This window comes from Scyliorhinus torazame, chromosome 17 (genome assembly GCF_047496885.1).
Source record: "Scyliorhinus torazame isolate Kashiwa2021f chromosome 17, sScyTor2.1, whole genome shotgun sequence".
Taxonomy (NCBI): domain Eukaryota; kingdom Metazoa; phylum Chordata; class Chondrichthyes; order Carcharhiniformes; family Scyliorhinidae; genus Scyliorhinus; species Scyliorhinus torazame.
Window position 1 is genome coordinate 183,556,330 of NC_092723.1, and position 26,374 is coordinate 183,582,703.

Genomic DNA, 26,374 nt, shown 5'->3' on the forward strand with positions numbered 1-26,374 from the left:
TACACATTGCTGCTCGGTGGTGGAGGGATTGAATGCTGAAGGTGGTGGGTGGGATGCAGAACTAGCAGGCTGCTTTGTCCTGCAACTGAGATGAAAGCAGAAAATGCTCAGCAGGTCAGACAGCACCTGTGGAGAGGGAAACAAAGCTAACCTTTCAGGTCAATGACCTTTAGTCAGAATTTTCTTTGGCTCAAAGCTTTCACTGATCAAGCAATTGAGGGAGAAGGGATGAATATTATGCTTGTTGTAGGAGCTAGGGCAGCACGGTAGCACGAGGGCAGCACGGTAGCACAAGTGGATAGCACTGTGGCTTCACAGCACCAGGTTCGATTCCCCGCTGGGTCACTGTCTGTGCGGAGTCTGCACGTTCTCCCCGTGTGTGCGTGGTTTTCTCCGGGTGCTCCGGTTTCCTCCCACAGTCCAAAGACGTGCAGGTTTGGTGGATTGGCCGTGATAAATTGCCCTGAGTGACCAAAAAGGTTAGAAGGGTTATTGGGTTACGGGGATAGGGTGGAAGTGAGGGCTTAAGTGGGTCGGTGCAGACTCGATGGGTCGAATGGCCTCCTGCACTGTATGTTCTATGTTCAAACTCGGACATAGGTCAGGAGAAATTTATACCCATGAGTCATTCTCCTCAAAAAATAAGAGATAAGGGGCGGGATTCTCCCCTACCTGGCGGGGCGGGCGGTCCAGGAGCTGAGGAATGGCGTGAACCACTCCGACGTCGGGCCGCCCGGAAGGTGCGGAATCCTCACCATCGCCCTCCTCTGGGTATTGGTGCTACTCATATTGATAATGATTAAGGCAAGGAATCCTCCGCACCTTCAGAGGCTAGGCCGGCGGCGGTAGGGTCGGCGCCACGCCAACCTGCGCAGAAGAGCCTCTGCCAGCCGACACAAGTTGGCGCATGCGTGGGAGCGCCAGCGTATGTTGGTATCATCCCAGCACATGCGCAGGGGGGTTTGTCTCCACACCGACCATGGCGGAGGTCCACAGAAGCCGGTGCGGAGGGAAAGAGTGCCCCCACAGCACAGGCCTGCCCGTGGATCGGTCGGCCCTGATCGCGGGCCGAGCCACCGAGGGGGCACCCCCCCAGGGCCAGATCCCCCCCCCCCCCGAGGACCCCGGAGGCCGCTCGCAGAGCCCGGTTCCGCCGGTAAGCACCAGATCTAATTTACGGCGGCGGGACCGGCCGAAAACAGGCGGCCACTCAGCCCAGTGTGGCCGGAGAATCGCCGGGGGGGGCCGCTGCCAGCGGCCGGCACGGCGCGATTCCTGCCCCCGCCAAAACCCCGGCACCGGAGAATTCGGCAGCCGGCGGGGGCGGGATTCACGCTGCCCCCCGGCGATTCTCCGGCCCGGCGGGGGGTTGGAGAATCCCGCCCAAGATACTCCAGAATAAGAATGGGTGCCGAATGCCCTTCCCGCATTCTGACCCCACCCATTAGGACTTAAACCATCGCCCTTCTCTGGGTATTGGTGCTATTCATATTTATAATAATTAAGGCGAGACCATAAAGCCTAGACAACTATCATAAACGTAAGGAGAAGAAGAAAAGATGGATATCTATCACACAGCTCTAGTATCATACCGCCTACACAGTGCACTCTTTAACTAACAGGTGCTTGCTGAAAGGTGTAGGCTTACATTAACACTGCAATGAAGTTACTGTAAAAATCCCCTAGTCGACTTACTCCGGCGCCTGTTCGGGTACACAGAGGGAGAATTCACCTAACAAGCTCGCCTTTCGCTATTCTTAAGGTTAGAAAATTCATAATAGTGCTCGACTGCCAACACATCCCTGTTAACATGATAAATAGCAACATAAGATCAGGCAGGAAATCTAATAAAAGGGTGTGATTACCCCTCACGAGGAACACAGAAGATCACTAATTGATCTCCCCATGGTTCTGATGGACCTGTGATATTGGGCGGAGGTCTGCCCAGCTGGGTCTCGTTGATGAGCCCTTTAAATGTGGCTCCCAGACTTGCACCGGGAGTTCCCCTAGTCCCAGGCTGGGACATTTGTGTTGTACGCCACAGTAGCAGCTTTATATTTCGAGTTCAAATAAACCTGTTTAGCCGCCTTCTTTGTGCCTCCTGGATTACTACATCGGCATTGAGAATAAAGCATCAGATTCTGGATAGCCTCTTTGAAACTCCGGCAAGGATAACCCGGAAATGCTCTATTCTGAAAACCCGAGCCATATGATGTGGCCATAGAGGACTGGCCCTAATTTGCCGAATGAATGGGCTATTCTTTTCACCCTTACTGCATAGAAGGTCACAGCCAACACAAGATAATCCTTCTGACTACTTGTGGAGCCCTGACATTTGGTATCGTTAAGAGTTTGATGTACCTGACAGCGTCTGCCTCAAAAACCTTTAACAAACAGGTTAGTGACAAACCACTGAGACCCAAGACCATTGATAATTCTCCAGCAATACAGATTTAACACCTGGAGAAAGGACACCTGAAGAATCCGTAACTGAATTCCTGACCAGGATCCCTTCCAGAGATATGAGGGACTAACTTGTATGCGGGATATATAACGTTGTGACACCGAGAAAGCTGCTAGCAGAACCCACCCTAGACCTTAAAAGAGCCAACGAACTGGTGTCCATGGGGAAAGCTGAGAAAGGAGCCCAGGAAGTTCAAAGCTCAATGGACGGTAGCGTGCTCAGTGTAGGGTGACCCATGTATAGGAAAACCAGTTTCCCGACCGAGAGCACGCATATGCTTCACCCTCCGCTTGTTCGTCACTCAGTCACGGCACTCAAGAATGTCGATGAATGGCTGAGAAATTTCAGAAATATTTGGGAAGCTTCCCCAGAGGCCTTCAGGGAATAGTTACAAGGCTGAATGACACGCTAACGCTTCCAGAATCGACAATAGGAGTGTTACCCAGGCCGGAAGCCAAAGCTACTTCAGGCCCAGGCCTTATAAATCAACCATCTCGAAAAGGACGAAATGATACAGTTGAACTATATCACCACCCCAAGGTTGTCCCAATTAAAATCAAACTCCAGGTCAAAGGCCCCTCCCTGGAAATGGAGTGACCACAGGAGATACTGACCCCATTATTGGGGAACAGACTTTCAGGTGCCTTTGAAAGGGCATTGTGCCCCTGGGCCTACGAGACACCAGGACCAGGTTGGCCACTGTTGAAGAAGCACCATAAGTGGTCGTGGCAAGTGCCACAGGCCGAAGCATTCACAAAAGTGAAACAACAGCTGCGTCATCCAACATTTTAATGCACTACAATATGAACCTTTGCCAGTGCGGAACGACGCTATGCCGAAATTGAAAAAGAAGGACTGACCATACTATTTAGAGTAAAGAAATTCCATCTGTACGTCTAAAGCCGGCAATAATCACAGACCATAAACCCCTGTTGAGCCTTTTTAAGGAGGACAAAGCAAATTTCTTATACCAACCCCCCCTCCCCCTCCCCAAATCAGAAGAGGAGCCCCCATTAGTGATCCTTTGACATCTGCCAGGAAGCGTTGATTCGCTATCTGCTTCACACTCCCCAAATGGGATCCACTAACGGTTGACCTGAGGCTGTGAGCCAAGAAGTGAAGAAGGCCTCATCGTCATGGGAGTAGGGGGGATGATCTGGACTTGGAGCAGTGGAATGGGATAACCATCACAAGGACCATGGGGATCACTAATCGATCTCCTCATGGGGCACATAGAAGATGAGTTGCCGTGGTAGTGGTGGAGACCTGTCCAGCTGGGTCCCATTAGTGAGCCCTTTAAATTCTGCTCCCAGACCTGGACCAGGCGTTCCAATAGTCCTGGGCTGGGACATTTTGTGTTGTGAGCTGCGGTAGTGGCTTTACCTTCTTGTGTTAAAATAAATCTGTTAAGCCACCTTCTTTGTGTCTCCTGGGTTACTAAAGTGGGATAGAGTCCGGAGTTTGCAGTGAGCTGCAGATTCGCTCTCCAGATTATTTCCTTCCACGGAGTTCACAAAAGCCAATACATTAGCTGGATTGTGGAATGTCTTTACAGAGTCGTTGGATACCACCCTCTTGTGTAACAGAATAAAGCAGGAGATAATTCACTCCAACAGAGTCGCTTTCTAACATCATCGAAGCCTTTAAGCTTCTGATGTGCCGCCGCTGAGAAATCCTGGAAGAAAGACACCTTCACCTCCTCATAGAGTAAGGCCCTACCACACCTCGCTGCTTCCAATATTCTTTTGCGATCTCCGAAGTTATGAAAATGAATAATTATGGGCAGGTGACTCTGATTGTTCCTAGACCTCAGCGACAGGATCTGATGTGCCTTTTTAACTTAATACGCGCAGCATTCGTATTTAGATGGGACTGGTTTAGCACAGTGGGCTAAACAGCTGGCTTGTAATGCAGAACAATGCCAGCAGCACGGGTTCAATTCCCGCACTGGCCTCCCCGAACAGGTGCCGGATTATGGCGACTAGGGGCTTTTCACAGTAACTTCATTCAAGCCTACTTGTGACAGGAGGGTGAGCTGTGAGGAGGATGCAGAGATGCTGCAGTGTGATTTGGACAAGCTGAGCGAGTGAGCAAATGCATAGCAGATGTAGTTTAGGTTGCAAAAACAGGAAGTCAGAGTATTATCTTCAATTCATTTTTGTGGGATAATGGCATTTCTGGCTAGGCCAGCTAGCCCATGCCTAATTGCCTTTGACAAGGTGGTGATGAACTGCCTTCTTGAGCTGCAGCAGTCCATGTGGTGTAGATACACTCACTGTGCTATTTAGGGGGGGGGGAGGAGTTCCAGGATTTTGACCTATCAATAGTGAAGGAACGGTGATATATTTCCAAGTCAGGATGGTGAGTGACTTGGAGGATAACTTCCAAGTGGTGATGTTCCCAGGTACCTGCTAAATGTTAGTGGTCATGGGTTTAGAAGGTGCTGTCTAAGTAGTTCTGGTGAGTTCCTGCAATGCATCTTGTAGATGGTACACACGGCTGCTACTGTGCATCAGTGGTGGAGGGAGTGAATGTTTGTAGATGGGGTGCCAATCAAGCGGGCTGCTTTGTCCTGGATGGTGTTGAGCTTCTTGTGTGTTGTAGGAGCTGCACTCATCCAGACAAGTGGGGAGTATTCTATCACCAAAAGTGAAAATGCTGGAAAATCTCAGCAGGTCTGGCAGCATCTGTATGGAGAGAAAAGAGCTAACGTTTCGAGTCCAGGTGGCCCTTTGTCAAAGCTAAAAGGCATAGAAAATGGGAGATATTTATACTATGGAGTGAGGGAATGAAAGATGAGTCATAGCCACAGAAACAAAAGGAAAAGAGTGCTAATGGCAGTCCCCAGAGAGAATAAAAGGTGTGAAAGGCCAAACAGCAGAAAAACTAAAATCAGAGGGTAAGCTGTGACAGAAGCAAAGGAGAGAAAAGGGCAAGGAGAGGGGGATAAGATAGCGGGCGGGGGGGGGGTGAAATAAATATATAAAGAAAGAGAAGAAAGAAAGAAAAGGTAAAAGACAGTTAAAAAGAAATGGAATGAAAACGAAGGGGTTGAGGTGAGGTAGAGCTCATCATCTGAAGCTGTTGAATTTCATGTTGAGACCGGAAGGCTGTAACATGCCTAATTGGAAGATGAGATGCCATTCTTCCAGTTTGCGTTGAGCTTCACTGGAACATTGCAGAAGGCCCAGGACAGACATGTGGGCATGGGAGCAGGGTTTTGTGTTAAAATGGGAAGCAACGAGAAGGTCAGGGTCCTGAATGCGTACAGTCCGAAGGTGCTCAGCAAAGCGATCACCCAGTCTGCGTTCGGTCTCTCCGATATAGAGGAGACCACATTGGGAGCAGCGAATGCAATAGACCAAATTGAAAGAGGTGCAAGTTAAACGCTGCTTAACCTGGAATGAGCCTGGGATGTTAAGCATGGAAGAGGTAAAGGGGCAGGTGTTACACCTTCTGCGATTGCATGGGAAGGTGACATGGGTGATGGGAGAGGTACTGGGTATGGTGGAGGAGTGGACTAGATTGTCTCGGAGGGAACGGTCTTTGCGGAATGCTGACAGAGGGAGTGAAGGAAAGATGTGTTTGGTGGTGGCATCACGCTGGAGTTGGCGAAGATGGAATCCCAAATCGTGATAAAGAGGGCTGAGGCGACACAGCAGATAGTCAATCTTGGTGGTGAACAAATAATTGGCTCCTTGCACTGTTGCTGCGCTTGATTTGGAGTGCTTGATCCTGATGCTGAAGAAAAGTTGAATGGTATTCCATATTTCCCTGCACTGACACCCCAGACCTTAATGAACATAAAATAATCCCAATGACATGTGCTCTTTTATTATTCTTATGTTCTCCAGGTAAAACTTTTTGAGTCCTTTCAGGGAAGATCTCACTTCCTGAAGAGAAACTGCTAATACCAGGGAGCTGCATTTAAACTAGCGGTACAGTCGTTGGGGAAAATAATCGCCACTCATCTCCATTTTCTTCTCTCACCTGCTCCATCTGTCACCCTCCTGCACTGAGCTCACCTCTACACCTTTCTCTCTTGCTTCCGTTTCGGTTGTAAAATAGCAGCTGGTGTAGCCATATTGAGGGAAACAACGTCTCATTATATATATGTTACGTCTGTATTCTGGTGTCAGAAGCCTGAATGCAAATTGGTTTTTCACTGTTCCCTAGAGAAAGAAAGTGATTGGACAGGACCGTACTACTTCATACAAGGAGCTGATCCGCAGTTTGGCCTTATGAAATCATGGAAGGTTGGAGATTGCGACAATGGAGGTGATGAATGGCAGGAAGAAATCAAGCTCACAGAGCAAGCAGTGCAGGCTATCAACAAGCTAACATTGAAGCCCAGGTTCTTTGTCCTTTGCGGAGATCTTATTCACGCAATGCCAGGTAACCACTGTCAATAAAACCTACAGTAAATGCCATATTGTCTGACAAGAGCAGTATATTTACACCACTTTGAGAAATGAGTTAAACTTTTCTATTCAATTTCCAAAATACATTGTGCAGAGAGAGACATTCCTGATTGATTCTTTTAGCATTCAATATTATATTTGAAGTATACAATGCTTAGAAAACTTCTCAAAGAGAAGGGGGTGAGTTTTTTCAGGGCGCCCCCCCCCCCCCTGTTTGTCTGACAAAATTACATCTGAAGAGTCAGGAAAACCTCAGAAAAATGCGTAAATACATTCAAAACACTTCTGTGTCTCTTCTGCCGAGGTTGCGGTAAACAAAAGAAAGTTCACCAAGGTGCTGCAATGCTGGGTATTTATGCTTCAGTTTACCAGAATAATAATGTGGGTCACTCCCTATCCTGATCAGTTCATCCCACCAGCGAAGAAGGTAAAGATTTTCCAGGTGTTTTCTTAGAACAAAGATAAAAGGTGAGTCAGTTGAAGCTACTCACATATAACTGGTTACTGGTTACACTCCTTCATTGATAAGGTTTTGTTCGTGTTTGGAAATATATTTCTCTAGCATCGCAAATTGATGCGTGAATACAGGATTCGTCAAATTGAAATTGGGTTTAAAGGTTTCTTTTGTGCTGTCTCTGCCAAAACCACAAGTGCATATTTGACTCTCACCTTTTCTCCGGTTACGTGTGACAGATTGGTGGGTATCTGATGGGTTGATTTCATTGGAGTTGTGTAGTGGCGACCTGGGCGAAATTCTCCGCCTTGTGCTGCCGTTAGTGGAGTTCCCGGTGAGGCAGAGAATCCAGCGTTGGGAAGAAAATAGGATTGGTTTCCGATGCACCGGCATCCAATCGAGGTTCGCACCCCACTTCTGCGAGTGGCTGCAAATAGGCCATTAAGACCCAGTGATTCACTGGTTCGGGAATCAGGTGGGTGAGAATTAATACAGATATGGACAAGCGTGGCCCTGACGTGGTGGACCTCGCGGTGCGCTAAGGGGGTAACTCCTAAAGGAAGTTGCCCCCAAAGTCCAACTGAGGGCCACCCACACCCCCAACAATACAAGATCAGCCCATCCCACCCCACCCCCACCAGATCCCCCTCCCCCTGAGACTGCCTCAATAATGAGACTCTCCCATAGACCCCCCAGAAAAGAGATCTCGGTCAGGAAGCTCGAGCAGTCCAGATAGAGGCAGTGAAAAACATTACTGTTGTAATGCTCACCAGGGCAATACACCTCCTCAGACACAGGAAGCAACACCTGTCAATTCCTGGATTGGAAAACCAGTCAGCTGTGTTTTAAACCCCCTGAGATCCTTGAGTTGCAAGCCATTCATTCATTGGCTGTGATTGACAGCTTCCACACACACACAGCTGTCAGCTTTGCTCCATTCATCTTCCTTCATGGTTGAGTAACTCTGAGGTACCCTAACCACAATATTTATAAACATCAATCTTTGATTGACAGGTCCTGGCCCACATCAAACAGAATTAAATGCTTTCCAATCACCTCTCTTCACGCATGAGTAATTTTGAAGTGGCCAGCTGGAAATTATAGTCTCTTTATTTAGGAGTCTATGTGGGGGGTTGAGTCGGTCACCCCCATAATTGGGGGAAGGGAGGACCCAGAAAATCTGGGGTAGGGGGGCTGAATTGCGATGCAGGAAGGGGGTGGGATTGGTCTGCCTTGGTGGCCTGATAGGTTTCGCTCAGGAATCCATTGCAATCCTTGCGAAGCATAAATTTGCACGGCGAATGATTGGGACTCACTTCCTGATGGGAGCGCAAATCACATGCAATTCAACTCCAGTGGGAGAACATTGTCTCCCAAACAGAGAATTTCACCCCGATCTTAGAAAGAATGCAGATCAAAACCAAAATGGTAACAGCAACTACAAATTGTGTTTATATAATGCCTTTAACACAGGTGCATAACCAAACAAAAGCTGGCTGAGTCAAAGAGGGAATTAGTTGGAGTGATCATACAGTCATGGTCAATGCGTTCAGTTTTAGGATTAGTCTTAAAAGAGGTGAGGGAGGAGACTTCCGGTGGCGACCATGGAGTGAGTGGTCGCACATTTGGTGGTTCCCGCTGGTGGCGGACGTTTTGGACCTTTTCCCTGGTTAATGACGGAGCTGAGTGTTTGGAAAAGGTGCAGAAGGGGTAGAAGAAGAGAGTTTCCCACCGTTGTATGGATTCGTGGACCAGGAGTGGTCAAAAAAGGAGAGTACAACGGTCAAAATTTAGTGTGGAGCCTGCGACACAGGGGAAGCTGGCAGTGGGTCAGGGTCCGAGCTTGCCGGCCCAGTGGTCGACAGATCAGTTAGTGAGCTTCCTCCATGAGAAGTTTGCACAGCAGAGGAAGGAGAACTTGGAGGACCTGGCCAGGGTGGTGGATCCGATAAAGTCGGGGATCGAACGCATGGAGGCGAGGTTAAAGGCCCAGGTCCAGGCGATCCGGAAGGTGAAGGAGGCAGTGGGGCAGCACGAGGAGCAGCTTGCCTTGATGGCTGCAGAAATGGTGTTGATGAGAGATCAACAGAGGAGGCTGCAGGACAAGGCGGAGGACTTGGAGAATAGATTGTGCAGGCGGAACTTGAGGATCATGGGCCTGCCGGAGGGTAACGAGGGAGCAGACGACGGTTCACATGTGGCACGGATGCTCAAGACGTTGCTGGGTGAAGGAACATTTGCTCGGCCCTTGGAGGTGGCGCTTATGAGGAAGACGCAAGGAAATGAGCCACCCAGGGTGATGGTGGTGTGACTACACTGGTTCCTGAATAAGGAACAGATTTTGAAATGGGCAGGCAAGCGAGGCGCTGCTCCTGGGAAGGCAGCGAGCTGTGGGTCTATCAGGACCTGGGTGTACAGCTGGCAAAAAGGAGGGCGAGCTTCAATAAGGTGAAGACAACCTTCTTTAAGAAGGGGCTGAAGTTTGGCATATTATACTGAGCGCGTCTGTGGGTAACGTACGGAGGCCGGGAACTTTACTTTGGGTCACCAGAGAAGGCGATGGAATTTATTAGAGACAATGGACTGGCAGGAGAATGAGGACATTGAACTCTGGAGGGGATGTTCCTAACTTGTATCTTGTTTTTTCTTCTGGTTGTATGAACCACTTTTGCACTGTCCTTGGGGCGTTGCTCTGTTTTGGGTTTGTTTGTTTTTGATGGGGGTTGGTGGATTGCTCTTTTCTATGTGTTGGGTGGGATTGTAAAGTTTGCACTGGGAAGATGGTTGAGTGGGGGTAGGGGAATCCTACCCTGGGGTAAGATGCTGGGCGCCATGGGCGGGGGCTACCAGGCTTGCTGGGCGGACTAGTTCACGGAAGCGCAGTGGGGGGTGAGCAGGTAGTTTGTGTGTGTATGGATAGGTGGTGGGGGGGGCGGGGGGGCGATGATCAAGATCGTATTCCCTCTGATCACATGGGATGTGAGAGGGCAGAATGGGCCAGTCAAGAGGGCCCGTGTGTTTGCACATCTGAAAAGCTTACAGACGGACGTGGTTATGACACAGGAGTCACACTTGAGGGTGGTGGATCAGACTAGGCTGAGGAAGGGGTGGGTAGGGCAGGTATTCCATTCGGTGCTCGATTCCAAAACCAGGGAAGTGGTGATTCTGATCAATAAGCGGGTGGCATTCGAAGTGGGAAGTATTGTGGTAGACCACCGCGGTATGTTATGGTGAGTGGAAAGTTGGAGGGAATGCCAGTGGTGCTGGTGAACATTTATGCACCGAACAGGGACGACGTAGAGTTCATGAGGGGGGTATTGTTCGGATTTCAGTATCTGCTTATTTTTATCCCGAAGGTTTTTTTAAGAGGGTGAAGACGGTGATCTCTGGGTTTGTGTGGGCGGGTAAACCCCGCGGGTAAAGATGGTGCGGCTGGAGCGGGTTCGAGGGGAGGGGGTGCTGGCCATACCAAATTTCAGGAACTGCTACTGTGACATAGAACATAGAACATAGAAAATACCTGAGTGGCTGGTTGGGAATCTACACTAAATTTAAAAATTAAGCATTGGTAACTAATTAAACATAATTACTTAATTATAATTTAGAGGGGTATCTGAGCCAGAGATCGGAGAGTACCATATTTAGCTTTCACATTTATAGTAGAAATCTAGTGCTAGGAAACAGATAGTTAACAGTAACTTAAAAAAACATTTTTTAAAAACTATTAATTTTAATTTACGAATTAATTGACGCAATGTCAGTGAGAGGGGTGCAGTGCTCTGACTGTGAGATGTGGCAGGTCCGGGAGGCTTCCAGCGTCCTGGATGGCTTCATCTGCAGAAAGTGCACCCAACTGGAGCTCCTCACAGACCGCATGGTTCGGTTGGAGCAGCAATTGGATGCACCTAGGAGCAAGCTGGTGGCGGAAAGCGTCATAGATCGCAGTTATATAAATGTGGTCACACCAAGGTGCAGGCAGAGAAATGGGTGACCACCAGAAAGGGCAGGCAGGCAGTGCAGGAATCCCCTGTGGTTGTCCCCTTCTCGAACAGGTATAGCCCTTTGGATACTGTCGGGGGGGGGGATAGCCTATCAGGGGAAAACAGCAGCAGCCAGAGCAGTGGCACCACGGCTGGCTCTGATGTTCAGAAAGGAGGGTCAAAGCGCAGAAGAGCAATAGTAATAGGGGACTCTATAGTCAGGGGCACAGATAGGCGCTTCTGTGGACTTGAAAGAGACTCCAGGATGGTATGTTGCCTCCCTGGTGCCAGGTTCCAGGATGTCTCCGAACGGGTAGAGGGCATCGTGAAGGGGGAGGGCAAACAGGCAGAGGTCATTGTACATATTGGTACTAACGACATAGGCAGGAAGGGGCATGAGGTCCTGCAGCAGGAGTTCAGGGAGCTAGGCAGAAAGTTAAAAGACAGGGCCTCTAGGGTTGTAATCTCGGGATTACTCCCTGTCCCACGTGCCAGTGAGGCTAGAAATAGGAAGATAGAGCAGCTAAACACGTGGCTAAACAGCTGGTGTAGGAGGGAGGGTTTCCGTTATCTGAACCACTGGGAGCTCTTCCGGGGCAGGTGTGACCTATATAAGAAGGGACGGGTTGCATCTAAACTGGAGAGGCATAAATATCCTGGCCGCGAGGTTTGCTAGTGTCACACGGGAGGGTTTAAACTAGTATGGCAGGGGGGTGGGCACGGGAGCAATAGGTCAGAAGGTGAGAGCATTGAGGGAGAACTAGGGAATAGGGACAGTGTGGCTCTGAGGCAGAGCAGACAGGGAGAAGTTGCTGAACACAGCGGGTCTGGTGGCCTGAAGTGCATATGTTTTAATGCAAGAAGTATATGCAAGACTTTTTCCCCGGGTGGAACAAACCATTACAAGGGGACATAAATTTAAGGTGAAAGGTGGAAGATATAGGAGGGATATCAGAGGTAGGTTCTTTACCCAGAGAGTAGTGGGGGCATGGAATGCACTGCCTGTGGAAGTAGTTGAGTCGGAAACATTAGGGACCTTCAAGCAGCTATTGGATAGGTACATGGATTACGGTAAAATGATATAGTGTAGATTTATTTGTTCTTAAGGGCAGCACGGTAGCATTGTGGATAGCACAATTGCTTCACAGCTCCAGGGTCCCAGGTTCGATTCCGGCTTGGGTCACTGTCTGTGCGGAGTCTGCACGTCCTCCCCGTGTCTGCGTGGGTTTCCTCCGGGTGCTCCGGTTTCCTCCCACAGTGCAAAGATGTGCGGGTTAGGTGAATTGGCCAATGATAAATTGCCCTTAATGTCCAAATTGCCCTTGGTGTTGGGTGGAGGTGTTGAGTTTGGGTAGGGTGCTCTTTCCAAGAGCCGGTGCACACTCAAAGGGCCGAATGGCCTCCTTCTGCACTGTAAATTCAATGATAATCTTTGATTAATCTAGGACAAAGGTTCGGCACAACATCGTGGGCCGAATGGCCTGTTCTATGCTGTATTTTCTATGTTTTCTATGTATTACGGGTAAGGCAGATGAACTTAGAGCTTGGATTAGTACTTGGAACTATGATGTTGTTGCCATTACAGAGACCTGGTTGAGGGAAGGGCAGGATTGGTAGCTAAACGTTCCAGGATTTAGATGTTTCAGGCGGGATAGAGGGGGATGTAAAAGGGGTGGCGGAGTTGCGCTACTGGTTAGGGAGAATATCACAGCTGTTCTATGGGAGGACACCTCAGAGGGCAGTGAGGCTATATGGGTAGAGATCAGGAATAAGAAGGGTGCAGTCACAATGTTGGGGGTTTACTACAGGCCTCCCAACAGCCAGCGGGAGATAGAGGAGCAGATAGGTAGACATATTTTGGAAAAGAGGAAAAACAACAGGGTTGTGGTGATGGGAGACTTCAACTTCCCCAATATTGACTGGGACTCACTTAGTGCCAGGGGCTTAGACGGGGCAGAGTTTGTAAGGAGCATTCAGGAGGGCTTCTTAAAACAATATGTAGACAGTCCAACTAGGGAAGGGGCGGTACTGGACCTGGTATTGGGGAATGAGCTCGGCCAGGTGGTAGATGTTTCAGTAGTGGAGCATTTCAGTGACCACAATTCAGTAAGTTTTAAAGTGCTGGTGGACAAGGATAAGAGTGGTCCTAGGATGAATGTGCTAAATTGGGGGAAGGCTAATTATAACAATATTAGGCGGGAACTGAAGAACCTAGATTGGGGGCGGGCGGATGTTTCAGGGCAAATCAACATCTGACATGTGGTAGGCTTTCAAATGTCAGTTGAAAGGAATTCAGGACTGGCATGTTCCTGTGAGGAAGAAGGATAAATACGGCAATTTTCGGGAACCTTGGATAACGAGAGATATTGTAGGCCTCGTCAAAAAGAAAAAGGAGGCATTTGTAAGGGCTAAAAGGCTGGGAACAGACGAAGCCTGTGTGGAATATAAGGAAAGTAGGAAGGAACTTAAGCAAGGAGTCAGGAGGGATAGAAGGGGTCACGAAAAGTCATTGGCAAATAGGGTTAAGGAAAATCCCAAGGCTTTTTACACGTACATAAAAAGCAAGAGGGTAGCCAGGGAAAGGGTTGGCCCACTGAAGGATAGGCAAGGGAATCTATGTGTGGAGCCAGAGGAAATGGGCGAGGTACTAAATGAATACTTTGCATCAGTATTCACCAAAGAGAAGGAATTGGTAGATGTTGAGTCTGGAAAAGGGTGTGTAGATAGCCTGGGTCACATTGAGATCCAAAAAGACGAGGTGTTGGGCGTCTTAAAAAATATTAAGGTAGATAAGTCCCCAAGGCCTGATGGGATCTACCCCAGAATACTGAAGGAGGCTGGAGAGGAAATTGAGGCCTTGACAGAAATCTTTGGTTCCTCACTGTCTTCAGGTGATGTCCAGGAGGACTGGAGAATAGCCAATGTTGTTCCTCTGTTTAAGAAGGGTAGCAAGGATAATCCAGGGAACTACAGGCTGGTGAGCCTTACTCCAGTGGTAGGGAAATTACTGGAGAGAATTCTTCGAGACAGGATCTACTCCCATTTGGAAGCAAATGGACGTATTAGTGAGAGGCAGCATGGTTTTGTGAAGGGGAGGTCGTGTCTCACTAACTTGATAGAGTTTTTTGAGGAGGTCACAAAGATGATTGATGCAGGTAGGGCAGTGGATGTTGTCTATATGGACTTCAGTAAGGCCTTTGACAAGGTCCCTCATAGTAGACTAGTACAAAAGGTGAAGTCACACGGGATCAGGGGTGAGCTGGCAAGGTGGATACAGAACTGGCTAGGTCATAGAAGGCAGAGAGTAGCAATGGAAGGATGCTTTTCTAATTGGAGGGCTGTGACCGGTGGTATTCCGCAGGGATCAGTGCTGGGACCTTTGCTGTTTGGACTATATATGAATGATTTGGAGGAAAATGTAACTGGTCTGATTAGTAAGTTTGCAGACGACACAAAGGTTGGTGGAATTGCGGATAGCGATGAGGACTGTCAGAGGATACAGCAGGATTTAGATTGTTTGGAGACTTGGGCGGAGAGATGGCAGATGGAGGTTAATCCGGACAAATGTGAGGTAATGCATTTTGGAAGGTCTAATGCAGGTAGGGAATATACACTAAATGGTAGAACCCTCGAGTATTGAAAGTCAGAGAGATCTAGGAGTACAGGTCCACAGGTCACTGAAAGGGGCAACACAGGTGGAGAAGGTAGTCAAGAAGGCATACGGCATGCTTGCCTTCATTGGCCGGGGCATTGAGTATAAGAATTGGCAAGTCATGTTGCAGCTGTATAGAACCTTAGTTAGGCCACACTTGGAGTATAGTGTTCAATTCTGGTCACCACACTACCAGAAGGATGTGGAGGCTTTAGAGAGGGTGCAGAAGAGATTTACCAGAATGTTGCCTGGCATGGAGGGCATTAGCTATGAGGAGCGGTTGAATAAACCCGGTTTGATCTCACTGTAACAACGGAGGTTGAGGGGCGACCTGATAGAGGTCTACAAAATTATGAGGGGCATAGACAGAGTGGATAATCAGAGGCTTTTCCCCAGGGTAGAGGGGTCAATTACTAGGGGGCATAGGTTTAAGGTGAGAGGGGCAAGGTTTAGAGTAGATGTACGAGGCACGTTTTTTACACAGAGGGTAATGGGTGCCTGGAACTCGCTACTGGAGGAGGTGGCAGAAGCAGGGACGATGGTGACATTTAAGGGGCATCTTGACAGATACATGAATAGGATGGGAATAGAGGGATATGGACCCAGGAAGTGTAGAAGATTGTAGTTTAGTCGGGCAGCACGGGCTTGGAGGGCCGAAGGGCCTGTTCCTGTGCTGTACATTTCTTTGTTCTTTGTTTGCTACTGGGCAGCGACCATAGCAATGGTCAGGAAGTGAGTAGTGAGGGAGGGGTCGGTGTGGGAGCGGGTGGAGGAGGGCCTCATGTGGGGGCACAAGTCCACGTGTTCTGGGCATGTCTGAAGCTTAGGGGATTTTGGCAAGGATTTGCCGATGTCGTGTCCACGGTACTGAAGGTACGGATGGTTCCGAGTCCAGAGGTGGCGATGTTTGGAGTGTCGGAAGACCCGGGAGTCCAGGGGCGATAGAGGCTGATGTTTTGACCTTTGCCTCCCTGGTAGCCTGGAGACGGATCTTATTGGCGTGGAGGCTCTCGGAACCACCGAAATCGGGGGAATGGGTCAGTGACAAGGCCAGGTTTCTCAGGCTTGAGAAGATCAAGTTCGCACTGAGAGGATCGACGCTAGGGTTCGCCCGCAGATGGCAGCCGTTTATCGACTTCTTTTGGGAAAATTAAGCTGTCAGCAGATATAAATGGGGGGGGGGTTAAAGGAAAGAGGGAGGCAGCGGGGGTTGGTTGAGGTGGGAATTAGTCAGTGGGAAAGGGGACTGGGGAACTGTGTATGTAAACCATGTTTTTTTTTCATTTTTATTCTCCTTTTTCACATTTTCTCCCACATTTACATCCATCAACAATAAACAATAATCAGCAAGATATGTCAGTCCCCATAATAACAACGATCCCATCCAACCCCCCAAACATCAGCCCGCATGTTTACATAAACAAATGACAAAAAGGAATCAGGGATTACCCGTAGTCACCCTTAATCTTACACAGCTCCGCCCCCCCCGCCCCCAGGTCTCCAGCTCCATTGCCTCTTGTAAAACTCCTCCTCCCAACCTCTGTTCCTTCCCCCCAACTTGCCACCCCGGCTAGACCACTCGGACCCTGTTCTATCAGGCTCCGATGGCCGCTGCCCCTCCCCCCACCTCACTCCCATTCACTGGCCGGCTTAAACCGGCCAGCGTGGAGGCCCCCGCCCGGGTCCCTTTCCCACTTGCCTGGCCCTAGGAAAGCCCAAAGATCCCCTTTTAGCACACAAACCCCGCATATCCACCTACACCCCAAAGAACCCTCATTTCGAGTGAAAGTCCCATCCCTTCCCTTGTCCAAATATATACCACATTGGCTCCTTTAGTCTCTACACCTGCACGCAGTGATACAAAAAAGAAGAAAATACAGTCAGGAGGTTACATCGGCACATGGCCATTCCTCAATTTGTCAGTTCTGCCACAGTCCTTCTGCATTCGCAAACTCCTCCGCTGCTTCCGCCGTTCCAAAATAAAAGTCCCTGAGCTTGTAAGTCACCCTCAGCTTCGCTGGATATACAATGCCGCACCGCACCTTGCTAATGTACAGTGCCCTCTTCACCCGGTTGAAGGCAGCCCGCCTCCTTGCCAGCTCCACCGTAAAGTCCTGGTATACACGTATACCAGCTCCAGTCCACTGCACCACCCGCTTCTGTTTGGCCCAGCTCAGGACCTTCTCCTTCACACTGTACCTACGGAAGCACAGAGTCACTGCCCTTGGCGGCTCACTCGCCTTTGGTACAGGCCTCCACGACCGATGAGCCCGATCCAGTTCATATCGGGAGGGATCCTCCCCCTCCCCCAATAGTTTTGCCAGCATCGTGGCAAAATACTCAGTCGGCTTCGGTCCTTCAACTCCTTCGGGCAGCCCCACAATCCTCAAATTCTGTCGCCTGGATCTGTTTTCCAGGTCTTCCATTTTTCCTCGCAGATCCTTGTTAGTATCCATCACCTTCCGCATCTCTTTCCCCATCGAGGCAAGTTGATCACCGTGCTGCAATAACGTCTCCTCCACTTCCTTCAGCGCCTCCCCTTGCTCTCGCACCTCCGCCACTGTGCTCGCCACCTCCGTCCTCACCGGGGAAACCGCCTCCTCCACCAGCACACTCAAAACCTCCCTCATCTCCTTCCTCACCGTCTCCATGCATTTCGCAATCTGCGCCAACTGCTTTTCAAATTCCGCAGCCATCACCTTAGTTATTTCTTCAGCCGTAAGCAATGCGGCCTTCCCTGGTGCTCCAGCCTCCATTTTCCTTGGTGACCCCGTGGTGACCTTTCCACTCCCCGACGGACCTTCAGCTGTTTTTTTTTCCGGCCGTTTTTTTGCTCACCCTCGACATTTTTCTTTGTTTTCATTTTCCTCCTGTGTCTTCACTGTGCCTCCTCCGTGCCTTCTCCCTGCTTCTGCCACCTCCGTGGACCCTGGGACCAGGCTTAAAGCCCCGAAAATGCCGTTCCTGAACGGGAGCCCTCCATTGTGCGGCCGCCTCCCGCCCGCCGTCACCGGAAGCCCGTATGTAAACCATGTTGACTGAGTTTGGTTGTTGGTTGGGTGGGTGTTATTTGTTCTGTTGCCTTTTGTCCTCTTGAAAATTGTTGAAAATTACATATGCCTTAATAAAATATTTTCCAAAAAAAAGGAGGTGAGGGAGATTGACTCATGTTAACCCCTAGATGGCAGAAGGCATTGTCACCAGTGCTGGGATAGAATATACAAGGAAAGTTCGAGGAACACCAAGTTTTTAGAGGGTCCGAAGGCTCAGACGGTTATGGAGATAGGGATGGGTGAGGCCCAGAAAGAACTTGATCATGAGGATGGGAATTTTAAATTTGATGTGTCCAGGTACTGAGAGTCAAAATAGGTTAGCGAGACTTGGTGCAGAAGGCCAGGTTGCCAGTGCCAGGGTGGAACCTGAAAGGGGGGTGGGGGCAAATGTGCCTGATGCCTGCTCGTGGGGGGGTTGTCTGCCAGCGAGCAGGACGGGGGGGAGGTGGTTGTTTGGGGAGTTGTTTGGAGATCAGAGCGCCCTTTAATAATGGCGCCCCGATCTCCGAGGAGGCGGCCTGGCCAATGTCATTAGGTCCTGCATATCTTCCCAGCGGGAATCTCCCTGAGTTCAAAAGTAACTGTCTTGTGATTGGATTGCAGTCTCGACCGCTCTGACCCACCTCACTGGAATCTCACTGTTTTCATCACTGGGGACAACACTTAGAAATGTTTTGGGTGAATTCTGCTCCATGTCTGCAAAATTCAAACGCTGAGTGGAGGCATTTGCAAGAAAACTATCCACGTCTCCTTCGGGCATGTCACAGTAATCTACTGGACCAGTAGACACCTTTTATATCCTGAATTTGTAGGGAATCGTTAACGTAACACCTTCATATATCCTGTGTTGGATTGGATTGGTTTGGTTTTTTGCCACGTGTACCGAGGTACAGTGAAAAGTATTTTTCTGCGAGCAGCTCAAACAGACCATTAAGTACATGAAAATAAAAGAAAAGAAAAAGAAGATACATAATAGGGCAACTCAAGGTAAACAATGTAAATACACAGACACCGGCATTGGCTGAAGCATGCGGCGGTGTAGTATTAATCAGGTCAGTCCATAAGAGGGTCGTTTAGGAATCTGGTAACAGCGGAGAAGAAGCTGTTTTTGAATCTGTTTGTGCGTGTTCTCAGACTTTTGTATCTCCTGCCCGATGGAAGAAGTTGGAAGAGTGAGTAAGCCGGGTGGGAGGGGTCTTTGATTATGCTGCCTGCTTTTCCCAGGCAGCGGGAAGTGTAGATGGAGTCAATGGATGGGAGGTAGGTTCGTGTGATGGACTGGGCGGTGTTCGCGACTCTCTGACGTTTCTTGCGGTCTTTGGCCGAGCAGTTGCCATACCAGGCTGTGATGCAGCCAGACAGGTTGCTTTCTATGGTGCATCTGAAAAAGTTGGTAAGAGTCAGTGTGGACATGCCGAATTTCCTTAGTTTCATAGAACATGGAACATAGAAAAATACAGCACAGAACAGGCCCTTCGGCCCACGATGTTGTGCCGAACCTTTGTCCTAGATTAATCATACATTATCATTGAATTTACAGTGCAGAAGGAGGCCATTCGGCCCATTGAGTCTGCACCGGCTCTTGGAAAGAGCACCCGACCCAAAGTCAACACCTCCACCCAACACTAAGGGCAATTTTGGACACTAAGGGCAATTTATCATGGCCAATCCACCTAACCTGCACATCTTTGGACTGTGGGAGGAAACCGGAGCACCCGGAGGAAATCCACGCAGACACTGGGAGGATGTGCAAACTCCGCGCAGACAGTGACCCAAGCCGGAATCGAACCTGTGACCCTGGAGCTGTGAAGCAATTATGCTATCCACAATGCTACCGTGCTGCCCTTAAGAACAAATAAACCTACACTATATCATTTTACAGTAATCCACGTACCTATCCAATACCTGCTTGAAGGTCCCTAATGTTTCCGACTCAACTTTCCTGAGGAAGTACAGGCCCTGTTGTGCTTTCTTGGTGGTAGCGTCGACGTGGGTAGACCAGGACAGATTTTTGGTGATGTGCACCCCTAGGAATTTGAAGTTGTTAACCATCTCCACCTTGGCCAGTTGATGCAGACAGGGGTGTGTACAGTACTTTGCTTCCTGAAGTCAATGACCAGCTCTTTAGTTTTGCTGACATTGAGGGATAGATTGTTGTCATTGCACCACTCCACTAGGTTCTCAATCTCCCTCCTGTATTCTGACTTGTCGTTATTCGAGATCCGACCCACTATGGTCGTGTCGTCAGCAAACTTGTAGATGGAGTTGGAACCAAATTTTGCCACACAGTCGTGTGTGTACAGGGAGAATAGTAGGGGGCTAAGTACGCAGCCTTGCGGTCCCTCGGTATTGAGGACTATCATTGAGGAGGTGTTGCTGTTTATCTTTGCTGATTGTGGTCTGTGGGTCAGAACGTTGAGGATCCAGTTGCAGAGTGAGGAGCCAAGTCCTAGGTTTTGGAGCTTGGCTGGGATTGTGGTGTTGAAGGCAGAGCTGTAGTCAATAAATAGGAATCTAATGTAGGAGTCCTTGTTTTCGAGATGCTCTAGGGATGAGTGTAGGGCCAGGGAGATGGCATCTGCTGTGGACCGGTTGTGGTGGTATGCGAATTGGTGGATCCAGGCGTTCTGAGAGTATGGAGTTGATGCGCTTCATGGCCAATCTCTTGAAGCACTTCATTACGATTGATGTCAGGGTCACCGGATTGTAGTCATTGAGGCACGTTGCCTGGTTCTTCTTTGGCGCCGATATGATGGTGGTCCTCTTGAAGCAGGTGGGGACCTCGGAGCAGAGTAGGGACAGGTTGAAGATGTCCGCGAACACATCTGCCAGCTGGTCCGTGCAGGCTCTTAGTGCACGACCAGGGATTCTGTCCGGTCTCGTCACCTTCCGAGGGTTCACTTTCAGGAAGTCCGATCTGACTTTGGAAGCTGTGACGGTGGGTATGGGTGGGGTCAAATCACTCTTGCTTTAAAGCCTTCACTCCAACTAATTTATACATGTAATTCCTGTCGGGGTTGTTTTAAACCACTCTGTGACTGATTGAGTAATTGTTCGTTTAGAAATACAAATCTTTGAGTTCTCGCAAAACTTCACTTTTTAAGCAGTGGAACTGTTGTTTTCAGTGTGATTTGCTGGGAAAGGGTTACTCCGGGATTTGATTTTGCTGCAGCTGTATTGCAGCTATAACTGTCAGAAGCAAAACTAAATTACCAGTCTCTTGGTGCTTTAGAAAGCTGGCCCATTATCTCCCAGCCTAACCTGTCACATTCAACATGGCAAGTAAAAGATGGTGCCAGTGGTTATTATTACCTGTGCTCAGGACATTCTTATTATTTAACTGTTAATCTATGTTACTGCTGCGCTTGGATGCCCTACAAAAATATTTTCAAGCTGTTAGATGGGAGAGAATTGCCTCCATTTATACATTAGCTGTGCTGATAAATCCATATCGGAAGTTGTGAGTGAAGTACTGTGGTCTGACTGAACTGACAGAATATGTTAATCTTCTGAATATCTGGGGTGAGGCATATTCATGTGCATTGAACTCATTTTTTCTCCAAAATGGAGGGAGCGGCTTCACCCTCACATTTTACTTTTATGAATAACACAAAATATTCCTGGGTTTTCTGTCTGATCGTCATTATTGTACCTTTTTTATGCGCAATTCACTGTAATTGGGGAATTTTATCATTTCACAAGTGGACTAAGACTTGTACTGGAATTGTTAAAGTAACAGCCGTATGAAGCAGTGCTCTTGCCACCTGCGACAAATCTTGTTGCTATGCTGTTCTTCTTGTGTCTCAATTGGTGACACAATCGACCGTGAAACATTTTGTGTGTATCGTGTGTGTTTGAGAGAGAGAGAGAGAGAAAAAGAACATTGCAGCATTGAATAGTAATGACTGTGAGCCGGTTTGGCTCGAGTGAGACTGAGATGCATGATCAATTGTACAACTTAAAGTTCTGTTTTCCAAATCAATCACACTCAACCCATTTGATAAACATAAGCAGTCCTTACTGGAGCCACTGTATTCCATCATTGCTGGAATGAACTTGAATATTTATTTAACCTTGAGTTGTGCACTGTTTATAAGCATCAAAGTAATTTCAATCCTCGTACACAATGGATAGCTGAAGAAAATGTATAATTGACGTGCACAGCATGGCTTTGCATTGAAGCTTTGAGAGGTTTAAAAAAGAAAGGGTATATCAGTCACATGCACCATATTATTGTTCTGGCATATGGCGCATATCACGTTGCAACCGGCATGTAGTCCTAAATGACTTCCTCACAACCTAGTGACCTTGCTAATAAATGGTATTTAAAATATACACATTGTTTATTCATGATTAGGTTGTGGGAGTATGGTCCACTTTTCTATGTGGGACACTGATCGTCATTCAGTTCAGTTTGTTTTCTTAAATGCATCCCAGTCAACTTCCAGAGGAGCATTGCTCAGTGCATTTTGTGAAATTGTACTTTTCCCATGACAGCCGTCAATAGACTCTTCCGATGTAATTTGCAACTGTGGGTACATTCACCCATTAGAACTTTAGAGATTAGGGTTTGACCAGCCAGCTAGCTAAGAGAGAGGAGATTTAATCCCAACAGTCTGGGTGGCAGGTGGAACTACATTTCAGAGGTATAACAGCAATGTTGTAACAAATTGTAACACCCGCCTCAAGCAGCCAAGGAAGTGAATCGAGTTAATGATTAGGGAAATAATTTGGGGCAGGTTTTAAGACGATGGCTTTGATCTTCCCATATTTGTTGGACAAGCAGTTAGGAAATTTATGGATGGGGAGGTGTCAAGAATGATGGTGATGAGGTAGAGCTGGGTGACCTCAGCTAACATTTGAAAGCTGATTTAAAAGCAAAATACTGTGGACACTGGGAATCTGAAATAAAAACAGAAAATGCTGGAAAAAACCCAGCAGGTCTGGCAGCACCTGTGGAGAGAGAATATGAAGTTAATGTTTCGAGTCAGTCAGATTCTCCTTCAGGGCTAAAGAGAGGGAGACATATGATGGATTATACACTGTATAAGCTGGGGTGGAGTATCTGGAGGACAAGGTTCATGACTGGTGAGAGCTAGGAGAGATTGCAACAAAGATGTGTAGGTCAAAAGACACGTTAATGACAGTAGAAGATGCTAGTAGTGGCACAGAGGTAAGATATCAGAATTTGTTAATGGCAGAAAGGTCAGTGTTCCGGGAAAGCAAAACTTAAGAACAAGTGACAGATGGTCAAGTGGGGGAGTTCTAAATTGGGGCAAAAAATGTTTTGGATATTTTAAAAAGGGGTCAATATGGGGGGGAAAGGTCACATGCTAAAGTTGTTGAACTTAATGTTGAGTCCCCAGGGTGAGGTGCTGCTCCTCCAGTTTACATTGGGCTTCGCTGGAGTATTGCAGCAGGACAAGGATGGACATGTGGGAATGAGAGCAGGGGGCTGAGTTACAATGACAAGCGATAAGAAGGTTGGGATCATGTTTGCGGACTGAGCGAAGATGTTCCACAAAGCCATCACCCAGTCTGTGTTTAGTCTCTCCAATGTAGAGGTGACTGCATTGGGAGCAGCGAATACTGTAGACCAGATTGAAGGAGGTGGAAGCGAAATATTGCTTCGTCTAAAAGGAGTGGAGTGCTTGGGGCCTGCGACGGTGAGGATGGAGGAGGTAATGGGGCAGGTGGTTTAGCTCAGTGGGCTAGATAGCTGGTTTATGATGCAGAACAAGGCCAGCAGCGCGGGTTCAATTCCCGTACCAGCTTACCCGCATAGGCGCCGGAATGTGGCGACGAGGGCTTTTCCTAGTAACTTCAAACTTGTGACAATAAAAGGTTATTATTATTATAGGTGTTGCATCTTATGGATTGCAAGGGAAGGTGCCATAGGAAGGGGATGAGGAGTTGGGGGTGATGATGGAGTGGACCAGGGTCTCACGGAGGGAGCGGTCCCTGTGAAATGCTGATGGGGGTGGGGGAGGTGTGTTTTGTGGCGGCATCATGCTAGAGTTGCCGTAAGTGGTGGAGGATGATCCTTTGACTCTGGAGGCTGATGGGATGGAAAGTGAGGAAAAGGAGGACCCTCTTATGGTTCTGAGAGGGATGGGAAGCGGTAGTTGGGCCCAGGGGGAGGTAGGCGGAACTGTCTGAGAGTTGGCGCTAAGCCTCTGTGAGGTAGTGGTCAGTATGCCAGACTACGATGGCACGATCCTTGTCAGCAGCTTCCTCTGTCTTTTGACCTACACATCTTTGTTGCAATCTCTCCTCACTCCCACCCCTCACAGACCTTCTACTCTGTTCCAGCTTCTCCACCCTATCTTATACAGTGCATAATCCATCACATTTCTTTAACTGTGCAGAAGAGTCATACACACTTGAAATGTTAACTATCTTCTCTCTCCACGGATGCTGCTAGACCCACTGGGCTTTTCTGGAATTTTCTGTTTTTATTTTATTTTTGAAACCTGACACTGTTTTCAGATCATATTTCCAAGGGATAGCATTTAGATGTGAGTTGGAGAGACCCAAGGATGGTCCCTTGGGAGTCACCAGAGATTACAACGTGGGAACAGGAAGAGAAACCATTCCAGGTAATGGATGGATAAGAATGGGACCAAGTGAGTATAGTCCCACCAACTGATCCACAGTAGAGAGGTTTTGGAGGAGGATGGTGTGGCCAGCCATGTTAGCAGCTGAAATGGTTATGGAGGGATTGTTAACCTTTGTCACTGTCACACAGGATGTCATCATGATTTCCTCAGAGCGGTTTTTGTCGTGACCGAGCAGAAACTTAAATTATCGATCAGTAGTAATGGCAGATTTGAAGGTGTGTGGCACTGCACCTGTGGAGAGAGAACAGTTTGCAATATGAACTAAGATAAAGGCTAGGAATTGAAGGTTGGTGATTAGCAATTGTAGTGAGAGTAGAGTTGAGGAAGCAGGAAGTGGATGTGTGGACAAGGTGAATTTGCAGGGGGCATGAGTGAAGATAGGAGGGAATGGGGAGTAAGACTCAAGTTCAGGGCTAGCCAGTTCTAAGGGCAGCTTAGAGGAAGTATGGCTTAGTGGTGGGCTAGGAGAAGGGAGGGAAGCAGCTGAACAAATATTCTTAATCTCAGTGACAAAGAAAGTTCATGAACTCATTGAGCTTATTGTTGATGCGTAGTGTCAGACATCACTAATAATGAAGAGTAAAGAATAAAGAGAAAAAGTAATTCAGGAAATAGAAGGGCAGCACGGTGGCACAGTGGTTAGCACTGCTGCCTCACAACACCAAGGACCCAGGTTTGATTCCAGCCTTGGGTGACTGTGTGGAGTCTGCACGCTCTCCCCGTGTCTGCGTGGGTTTTCTCCGGATTCCTCCCGCAGTCCAAAAATGTTCAGGTTCAGTGGATTTGCCACGTTAAACTGCCCTTTACTGTCCAAAGATGTGCAGGTTGGGTGAATTGGCCGTGATTAATGTTCAGGTTCACGGGGACGGGGCGGGGGAGTGGGCTTGGGTAGAGTTTTCTTTCGAAGGGTCAGTGCAGACTCAATGGGCCGAATGGCGGCCTCCTGCACTGTAGGGATTCTATGGAATTTCTAAAGAATGCAAAAGGTAAAGACAATCCACAGTTTTAAGAAAGAATGAGTTGGGATAAGATAAAAGCAAATTACTGCGGATGCTGGAATCTGAAACAAAAACCGAAAATACCGGACAATCGCAGCAGGTGTGACAGCGTCTGTGGCGAGAGAGGGGAGATAACGTTATTAATCTGGATGACTCTTTGTCAAAGCTGGAATGGGAGACGGTCTTGAGACTCGATTTCAAAACTGCAGAGATGCTGAGAGGAGGAAACTGTTGTAAGATGGTAAATATAGAGCTTAGAAAGGACGAAGGAGGAAAGTTTAAAGCAGATTGAAAGTTATAGAGTCCATCCAGCCCTTCAGCTCATCAAATCTGTGCCGGTCAAAAACAACCACCTGACTATTCTAATCCCATTTCCCAGCACTTGACCCATAGCCTTGTATGCCTTGAGATCGCAAGTGCGCATCTAAATACTTCTTAAATGTTATGAGGGTCTCTGCCTCCACCACCCTTTCAGACAGCAAGTTCCAGACTCCCACCACCCTCTGGGTAAAAACGTTTATCCTCACATCGCCTCTCAACCGCCTGCCTTAAATCTATGGCCTCTGATCATTCATCCCTCTAACAAGGGGAAACTTTCTGTCTACTTTATCTATGCTGCTCAGAATTTTATACAGCTCAATCATGTCCCCCCCTCAGCCACCTCTGTCCAAGGAAAACAATCCCAAGTCTATCCAATCTCTCTTCATAACTGAAACTCTCCAGCCCAGGCAA

At 48.3% G+C, this 26,374-nt stretch overlaps 1 protein-coding gene across 3 annotated transcripts in view; it reads left to right on the top strand.

Moving 5' to 3' along the window:
• Positions 1-26,374, top strand: part of cpped1 (calcineurin-like phosphoesterase domain containing 1) — a 258,660-nt gene that overhangs the window by 43,781 nt on the left and 188,505 nt on the right. For all 3 annotated transcript variants that reach the window (XM_072481807.1, XM_072481805.1, XM_072481806.1), the window contains exon 2: positions 6,641-6,859. In XM_072481807.1, the coding sequence (XP_072337908.1) occupies positions 6,641-6,859 (219 nt within the window). The remainder of the gene's footprint in view (positions 1-6,640; positions 6,860-26,374) is intronic.